A 9,873-nucleotide genomic window follows, 5' to 3' on the forward strand; every position below is an offset into this window, starting at 1 on the left:
AAGTAACAGTAAAATGTTTTCTATTGGATGTTTTCAGTTTCTTATAGTAATGTAACAAGTGGAAAGCACTGACGCTGCTTCCCGTTCTTTTCTCACAGGTGCAACTTCCTGCAGAAGTGACATTTTGAAGATCTTTGTCGCGACCAACCAGAGAGCTTCCCCCGCTGCCCCCCCACTCCACCGTGTCCGCCCGCTAACCCCCACCAGGCATCATGGGTACAGTGCTGTCGCTGTCTCCCAGCTACCGGAAGGCGGCGCTGTTTGAGGACGGCCCGGCCACGGTCGGCCACTACACAGCCGTCCAGAACAGCAAGAACGCCAAGGACGCCGCCGCCGCTGCCAAGTCCCTCAAGCGGCCGTCCATCATCAGCGTGTTGCCATGGAAGCGAATCGTGGCTGTTTCTGCAAAGAGGAAGGGCTCCAAGAAGCTCCAGTCCGAGGGCGGGGACGGTGGAAAAGGAAGCTCTCCGGACGGGCACGCCACCGCCAACTCCGCCTCCGACCTCCTGCAGCTGAAGAAGTCTCAGTCCTGCGCCAACCTTTCATCCTACACGTCCGGCCAGGACCCGTCAGGCACCAGCACCACTACCTCCTCACACCTGCCCACCTCCAAGACCCTGGCCAACGTGGCTGTCGCTGCTAAGAAGAACTCGCTCACGGGCTCGGGGATCCAGCCAGCCACCGCAGTGGGCACGCCAAAACGGGTCATCGTCCAGGTAAGAGCTGTCATAGAAAACTCGATAAATCGGGATAATTCAAAACCCAAACATTGCTCTTTCTTACCTTCTCTCTATCTCGTGTATTCCCTGTTCTGACTTGGACTCTTATCCCGCACTCACGCCTCAATTCCATGTTACAATAACACACACAACAGTATATTGCATATTGCACATCCACATTTCTCTCCTGTTTTGCATTTTACTTTTTATTTTACTTTTTATATCTTGTATATATCTGTTTTGCATTTTACTCTTTATTTAAGTTTTTATATCTTGTATATATTTTTGTTTTGTTTTATATACAGTTATTTCTTTCTTATGCGAAGTACTTATCGTGTTTTTATGCTTTATGTTAAATGTATGCACCTATTTACCAAAGAAAATTCAAGGTAGGTGTAAACCTACTTGGCAATAAATCCTTTCTGATTCTCCACCCAGGCCTCCACCAGTGAGCTGATGCGCAGCCTGGGGGAGTTCCTGTGCCGTCGGTGTTACCGGCTGAAGCGTCTCTCCCCCACGGACCCGGTGCTGTGGCTGCGCAGCGTGGACCGCTCCCTCCTCCTGCAGGGCTGGCAGGACCAGGGCTTCATCACCCCGGCCAACGTGGTCTTCCTCTACATGCTGTGCCGCGACGTGGTCTCCTCGGAGGTGGCGTCGGAGCGCGAGCTGCAGGCCTCGCTGCTCACCTGCCTCTACCTGTCCTATTCCTACATGGGCAACGAGATCTCCTACCCGCTGAAGCCCTTCCTGGTGGAGGCGGAGAAGGAGGCCTTCTGGGACCGCTGCCTGGAGATCATCAACCGCATGAGTGGCAAGATGCTCCAGATCAACACCGACCCGCACTACTTCACACAGGTGTTCGCCGACCTGAAGAACGAGAGCAAGAAAGAAGAGGAGAAGACCAAACTCCTCATAGGCATCGACCGATAAGAAGGAGGCTGGAGGGGGGGAGAGAGGATGGATAGAAAGATGGATGGAGTGGAAAGTTTGAGGACTAGTGTAAAGAATCGTAGCGACACCTTGGCGTAGTGCTGTTGTCTGGCGTCTCTACTGGTGTGTGATTCACTGAATTTCTTGTTTGTTACTCAGAGCTAAGAGCTTCTGGGATTAAACATAAATTATTTCACTGGGACATTGAGCCACAGGAACAGGATCTTTAGGTTTTCACTCACAATGTAACTGACACACATTTGATCCAATGCCTGCACATCAGGCTTTATGATATTACGTGAACAGACTAGAGAAGCAGATCTTTATCGTCTGACCTGAACCTGGTTTGCTGAGATGAGACATGATATCTGATTCCTGTTAAAGTCCTGATTCGGTTTGGAAACGCCAGACAACACAGACTTACAGAACTAAGGGTGAACATTATTATAAATATAAGGAATATTGATATTGTGTGATAGCGTCCAGGCATTTTTGATTGCGTATTGCAAAATACGAATCACACTGCATGAGGTCACCTCATATCTTCTTGCACATGACCACCTGCTTATTGCCAACTCCATTTTACCTTGTCCCTTATTGACCTGCTCGAGCTTATTACACTCACCAACACTGGCTGCGAGACTTTAAGAGCATTAACTAATTCACCATAACCAGCCAGAATCTACCAGAACAAAACCAGTCTGCAAACTGGTCAGCAGACTGGACTGTGAAATTTACATCCTGATTAGGTGTAATCGTGCTGAAGCAGATTAATTGATTCGTTTTAGATCAAGTTTAGAACTCAAAGGGGAACATGTGGGTTTATCTGTGGATTAGGAGCTCCCTTCTTTTATCTAATCCCTTCGCTCACAGATTAATAATCATTCACCGAGCTCTGCTGAAAGCTGTTTACTTTTACAAAAATATTAAGGGAAAATGCAATACTGACCCCTCTAGGGAAAACAAGGAATTACTTCATTCCTTCCTTTACCCTGCACTTTGTCCTGCATTGGTGCTGAAGGAAGGAAGGAAGGAAGGAAGGAAGGAAGGAAGGAAGGAAGGAAGGAAGGAAGGAAGGAAGGAAGGAAGGAAGGAAGGAAGGAAGGAAGGAAGGAAGGAAGGAAGGAAGGAAGGAAGGAAGGAAGGAAGGAAGGAAGGAAGGAAGGAAGGAAGGAAGGAAGGAAGGAAGGAAGGAAGGACGGAAGGACGGAAGGAAGGAAGGAAGGAAGGAAGGAAGGAAGGAAGGAAGGAAGGAAGGAAGGAAGGAACAAGGTGCTTCATACTGTATGAATGACTGAGTCATGGAGGACATGGATCATCGAAGCCACAAACCTCAGAATGACAGGAAATGGGATCAGATCCCAGATGTGCGAGTTCGGGGGCAGATGTGACTTTTCTTCCAAAACAATGCTTCATGTCCCCGCCCCCCCCGCAATCTCTCCTCCCCCCTCGCCACTCATTTGTCTCCTCACCACCTGGACTGAGACAACTCGTCTGGTCTCATGTCCACAGACTCTGAGGTCCACCGACCCGACGGCTTAGTATTCAGTTGTTTGATCTGCATGTGTGCTTCTATAGGTTTCCTAGCATGCTGCTTTGTGTTGGGCACACTGCACCACGTGTTCCAGAAGAGACTGAGCCTCACCCGGCAGCTGGGAGCCCGACTCTGAGATGTGACCCCCGCTCAGCTGAGGTGCGGGGCGGCGGTTGTATCCGTAGATTGCACATGTCGGCAAATCCAAACATTGGTCCTTTATCCAAATCGTCCTAACTCTTGATTCCAGGCGGCGTCCGGGTCTGAAAGGTTCGTTCAAGACTAAATCATTCTTTAAAAAACGAAAATTTCTAAATCTAAAAGTTTCCTTGTTTACAACTGGAGCGCATCAGAAACACACACTGCCTCCTGAAGCCAAGCATCAAATCCCACACCTCCAGTTTGAAATGAAATATATCACATTTCAAACAAAAAGGCTTGGTCCTACACCTCATGCACAGATGATGTTTATTGGGATCCAGCTGCTCCAGATGTTTCCTGAGAGGAGATCCCCTGCTGTGATGATGTCACATCACTCAGTCTTTAATGTGGGTGAAGCTCTGCCTTCTCACACGGGGGGGGCAGAGATCTTGTGCCATATCATCCTAAAGACTCGTGATTTCATACAAAACAACAACAAAGGAAACACAAAGAAACACGAGCCGACTCAAAGTGGTGACGGCTGAAACCAGAGAGACTCTCCTGGAGGAACCTGTCAACCTGAAGAGAGAGTTTTTGTGTAGAAATGTTTAACATGCAGGGAAAGTTTCATGTGCCACAAAGTGTAACGTGGAGTCAGGGGGTGGGGCGGAGCGCTCAGCGTGGTGTTCTCCAGTTTATTATTTTTGGTCTGATGTGAATATGAAGAATCAAAGTATTGAGGATTTGACGTGTAAAAGCCGAATGACGCCTGTTTGTTGGTGTCTCCACTCGAGAGCTGGTTCCGCTGGTTGAGTTCAGATCACAAAGCGACTGGGATGTTGAACACACACATGTAGCTTCGATCCAGAGTCGACCTCAGGACACAAATATGCACATGAAGAATGAATCCATGGCAAACGAGCGTGTTCACAAATGTTTCTGATGGGTTGAACAGTCGATAAGTAGCATTCCTCGCAGTCCCAACACGACTGTTCAATCATGTTTGTTTTGTGCTGTAAGAGCCAAGCTGTAGGTTATTGGGGTGAAAACACAAACATCCCTGCAGGTTGAGATGCATTTAAAGGTGCTGTATGTAGGTTTTCTCCAATTGCAAGTTCAGCATCGACCTGCGTCCTCCGCAGGATTCAGCCTCTGAATCTGGACCAAGCCCCTGATTCTCTGTGTTTAGGTTTGTTTCTTCTCAGTTTCCAACAGGAGACGCTGTAGCCTCCAGTCTGTCCTGAGGAAGTAGCACCGATCAGAACACAACTGGTCTTTTAAACACTTTTAGCGCCGAGGCTCTTGGCAACGTCCATCGCCACGGGCAGGAATGCACATTGCAGAGAAAATTTACATAAAGCAACTTTAAAGGTGGAAAAGACATCGAGAGGGATGAAACCTAAAACCTAAATTCATCGTCCAGGATGTTCCTGTTGAAATCCAGAACTGTGACTTGTTGGTTCTTGTGGTGAATCTCAGCTCCTTTAGTTACTGCTCCTGTTTTACTCTATTTTACAGATTTCCTTTTAAACAATGGCTCCTTGATTTTAGGCTGAGACAGAAACATGAGCTTCTCATCTCTTGCCAGATGTTTGTCAGCCGTCAGTGGGAGAGTGGATCAGCTGTAGATAGATATTAAACCTGATATCTGCTCAATGAGTTGGTTGAACTGTGTCCTGATGACGTCCCTTCGGTTTCCATCCAGTAAAAACACCTGATTCCTGCTCGAGGACTGAAGCTGCAGCCGAGTCCAGTTGAGTCAGAATTATTCAGATCATGATTCACTATGAACCTCGATTCCTCAAGTTCAACAAACATCAGGACCGAGCTGCGATCGAGAGCCGATCCTCTGATAGTGTCCGGGATCATCTCCAGTGGTGAACAAGGCTTTTTATTTTTTATGTGACCACAAACACCACAAAGTGATGAATGTGCCCCTGAGCCCTGAAGGGGGGGGGGACTGAAGGTGCAGCGATCCGGTCGGAGCAGATCTGAACTCACGGCTTCTTCCAAACGACACCTTCACTCTCACGCTTTTAGAAAAGACGACAAAGACGGCAACCTCCTGCAAACTGTGGAGATGCCGTGAGTTCCTCCTTCTAACGACAGCAGCAAGCAAACCGCCTCACCATGCGTGGAACTATGAGGCTTAATATGATGAGTGACACACATGCATTAAAAGGGTTATATATTGATTCCTCAGTATCACGTGGACGACAGACAAGACGAGTTCTGGTGATTTTCTCTGTGAAACAAAAGAACTGTTGAGCAAACGTCCCGACATGTGAAGCTGCTCAGCTCAGATCCTCCGGCTGCGCAGACGCAGACACCAGGAGGTGGGGCGGCGGTCTGGATTGACCACGCCCACTTCCTCCACATCCTATCATCATCGACCGACTCATTACGATGTGCCATATTTTATCTTGCAACGCGTACAAGACGAAAAAAACGATTGATCGTGTAACATATGAAGTTAATGGTAATGATGACAAAGTTATTGCAGTTTTTTCTTCCTTTTCATTTGTGAATTGTGCAAACGAGAATCTTCATGGAACAAAGGTCGAGGCCTCTCGTGACCCTGAGGCTGCTGTCGCCATGGGGATGTATGAATATGTATGTGAGACATAAGAATCATTTGATCAACTGTTACAGGTACTTTATATAAAAACCTTTACAAGCACGGTCGTCCTCCTTTCTTTCCACGTGGTTTTATACAGATTGAGACGGTTGCTGGTTCGAATCCCAGTTGGACCAGGGTCCCTGTGTGACAGGAGACACTGGTGCTGACCGTGGTGCTGAATGTGCTCCTCACTCAGCCACCAGGGGGAGCTGCTGCGGTTTAATCTCATGTTCAATGTTACAGCAGGATTTCATCACTGGTGCAGCCCCGCCCCCTTCCACATGACGGGACCTGGTCTGTACAGGAGGGGGCGCTCTCCTCGACTGAAAAGACAAAACAATATTAAAAGATAGATTTAATTTATTACTTTCCTACATTTGGAAAAAGAAGAAATAACACAATTTTTAGAATCATAAAAAAGATATATCATCAGTAACATACAGATAAAATAAGAATAAACATAAATGTAACATAAGTTACTGAACAAACATTAAAAAATTAAAAAATACGTTTTATGATCAGTACAGAAAACAAGAGGAGGAATAAAAACACGTTGATACAAGAAGAGAAGAAGATTTGCATTTTTAACCTTTGATTATTTAGAAGAGAGAACAGAACAATCAATATTTGTTAATTCATGATGTTGTTATGTTGTGTTATTGTGATTTTTTATTTATATTACCTTTTAAATGTTTGAAATAAAGTAAAATAAACTGACTGGACAGTGGGGGGTGCACAGGCTCATGTTTGTGAAGTGTCCTGGTTGAATGTGTGTTAAAGTTGGTTCGTGTGTATTTGTGGTGTTTGTCTGCTCAGGATTGTTTTGAGTTGTGTTTGCTGATTTTGACTCTTTAGGATCCAGCATCTGTTGATTGGATCTGAATGAACTGTTCACGTGTGGCAGACTGAAGTGGATCCTCAGAACCTGGATCCTCAGAACCTGGATCCTCAGAACCTGGATCATCAGAACCTGGATCCTCAGAACCTGGATCATCAGAACCTGGATCATCAGAACCTGGTTCATCAAACTCTCTCCACAGTGAGGATTGAACCAGAGTCACGTCATATGTGAAAAGAGACGAAATTAGAGTCAGTTTCACACAAACACACACACACACACACACACACACACACACACACACACACACACACACACACACACACACACACACACACACACACACACACACACACACACACATACACTTCTCACGCACGCCACATGTTTTCCACCTCTGTCACTGCTTCCACGTGAGGAGGAGTGATGCGACCCATCCTCACGCACGCGCCTCCCACCGTCAGCACGCTTCCGGCGCGCTCAGCCAATCACAGCTCGGCATCCTGCTGCCTATAAGCCCCTGTGCTGCCTGGCTCATCAGTCCCCTGCCCCCCCCGCCGACCTGAGAACCACCGACCCGAGCTACAGACCCGATCCACCAGCCGCGAAGATGACGACCCGGGTAAGATGCACAGATTTATACACGTTATAGATATACACGTTATAGAAATACACGTTATAGATATACACGTTATAGATATACATACGTCACGGGTTTAACCCCCCCCTGCACCGAGCTGCTGGGATCGAACATCCAGTAGCAAGATGTCGGTCGAGCTCCCGGTTCCATCTCCGGTGTGAATGTCACCGTGAGGAGGGGGGGTGGGGGTCCTCGGGAAGCTTCAGCCTCACACCTGTCCGGGGGTTCGATTCCCATCCGGCCGCAGGAACCCGCCCGGGCCCGCAGCCGGTTCCCGCTCCGCTTGTCCTTGAGACGACGCTGTCACGCGCCGTGCACGTGCAAGAACGGGTGTGCGCGCGTCGGTGAGGAAGCACCAGAGGGGATCGAACCCACGGCACCGAGGTGCAGCGGGCTGACCGAGTGACGCGCTTTGCTTTAGATCCAAACCCGAAGCTTAGTGGCGTCGTGTAAGCGGGTTGCGCAGCAGAGCCTGGTGCGTGTGTGTGTGTGTCCGTGCGTGTGTGTGTGTGTGTGTGTCCGTGCGTGTGTGTATGTGTGTCCGACCTGTGCACGCACCAGGGACAAGGGGGAGCCCGGTGTCCACTGCAGAGCTGAAGGTCCCCGGTCCTCCAGAGCTGAGGTCCCCGGTCCTCCAGAGCTGAAGGTCCTCGGTCCTCCAGAGCTGAGGTCCCCGGTCCTCCAGAGCTGAAGGTCCCTGGTCCTCCAGAGCTGAGGTCCCCGGTCCTCCAGAGCTGAAGGTCTTCGGTCCTCCAGAGCTGAGGTCCCCGGTCCTCCAGAGCTGAAGGTCCCTGGTCCTCCAGAGCTGAGGTCCCCGGTCCTCCAGAGCTGAAGGTCCCCGGTCCTCCAGAGCTGAAGGTCCCCGGTCCTCCAGAACTGAAGGTCCCCGGTCCTCCAGAGCTGAAGGTCCCGGTCCCTTAGAGCTGAAGGTCCCCGGTCCTCCAGAGATGAAGGTCCCGGTCCCTTAGAGCTGAAGGTCCCTGGTCCTCCAGAACCTGGGTTCAGTCAGGATTCCACAGACGGAGCATTTCATTTATTCTATTGGTCTCTGCGTCATCTGCTAGCTACATACAGGAGATGATACAGGAGATGATACAGATGTTGATACAGAAGATGATACAGATGTGGTCCACCTCAGGCAGTGATGCAGCCCTGGTGGTCTCCTCGTGGTCCAGACAGAATAAACATGATCCCACTCGTTAAATATCAAACGTGGCGTGATATCAAATCGTCCTCTACTGGTAAACATGTAGATCTGATGGAACCTCTGTGGTGAATTGGGTCTAAATAGCACGAAGCTACTTCAGTTGGTTGAATTGCTGTGTTGCTTTGAGCAGACTGCCCAGGTGCCATCAGTGCACGTGGTGTGTGTGTGGGCCGAACCACAGGGGAACAGTTTGGTCCAGGACCATGTTGTGGTGTGGGTTTGTTGTGTTGAAGCATCTCAGAAGCAGCAGGTTGTGTTTGAAACGGAACAAAGATGTTTCCATGCAGCTGGAAACAGGGTGCATCTCCATGCAAGCTTACTGTTCTGACCACAGGGGGTCAGAACAGAATGCTAGTTTGACAACTTGCATTCTGTGACTTTCTGGCCAGTCATGCTGCAGCACTTTCACGAGCCAGCACCGGAGGCTGAGGGAGGAAACTACCACCTGGTGTTTTCAGGCCAAATCAAAGCAAACTCTGCAACAAGGTGGAAAGTGAAGAGAGGAACCGAGCAGAGTGATGAGTACTGTTCACCTCTGTGACAGTAAATCTTTGTCTGGTGTATTTCTCCATCACCTCATCATGAGTCGGCACTTTAGAAGAAGTTAGAGATGGAGACGAGCACTGGAGGACACGTGTGATTAGGCCGGTGCTTTTATCCAAAGAGCCTCGATTATAGATTTTTCTCGTGTATCAGTGTCACGGTAACATTAGAAGCATCACAGGCTCTGTCACATGCACTCTCACACTTGCACTCTCACACTTGCACTCTCACACATGCACTCTCACACGTGCACTCTCACACATGCACTCTCACACATGCACTCCAACAGCGCTAATGGTGCTTTTCTCTTTAAAGTTCACTAGCAAGATGAATCTGTAGGACACCATCAGGAGAACTGGTCACTGACTGGTTTGTGCTGCAGAACCCAGACGTGTGGTCACCAGTCAAACTGCTGCTGGGTCTGATCATGTGACCTGATGTGTTGATGGCGCTCAGCGTCCAGAGGGGCTCGGTCAATACTGCACCGAGTTCTCAGGTCATATTCTACATAAGCAATTGGATTTACCTCTTCGAGTGACTCATTAGTTGAAACGTTTCCAAGCGGCTGCACGGTCGTGACGGATCATTTCTAATAGTTCGATCCACGAAGCTGCACAGAGGAGAACGAGCTTCGCACTTGATTAATATATTATAAAATGGCTTTAATAAAAGCTCTAAACTGGAGAAACGTTGCCAGACAA

At 48.7% G+C, this 9,873-nt stretch overlaps 1 protein-coding gene across 1 annotated transcript; it reads left to right on the forward strand.

Moving 5' to 3' along the window:
• The first annotated feature begins 212 nt into the window (after positions 1 to 212).
• On the forward strand, positions 213 to 1,649 carry LOC133023637 (cyclin-dependent kinase 5 activator 1-like). Its single transcript, XM_061090711.1, has 2 exons — positions 213 to 716; positions 1,158 to 1,649. Exons 1-2 carry the CDS (start codon positions 213 to 215, stop codon positions 1,647 to 1,649), a joined length of 996 nt encoding a protein of 331 aa, XP_060946694.1.
• The last annotated feature ends 8,224 nt before the right edge of the window (positions 1,650 to 9,873 follow it).

The sequence above is a fragment of the Limanda limanda genome, chromosome 17 (assembly GCF_963576545.1).
Source record: "Limanda limanda chromosome 17, fLimLim1.1, whole genome shotgun sequence".
NCBI lineage: Eukaryota > Metazoa > Chordata > Actinopteri > Pleuronectiformes > Pleuronectidae > Limanda > Limanda limanda.

Excerpts from the sequence above, each read along its gene's own strand:
- LOC133023637 (XM_061090711.1), top strand. The coding sequence starts at position 213 with ATGGGTACAGTGCTGTCGCTGTCTCCCAGCTACCGGAAGGCGGCGCTG. Across the intron at positions 717-1,157 it reads CAAAACGGGTCATCGTCCAG|GCCTCCACCAGTGAGCTGAT; the intron begins GTAAGAGCTGTC and ends TTCTCCACCCAG.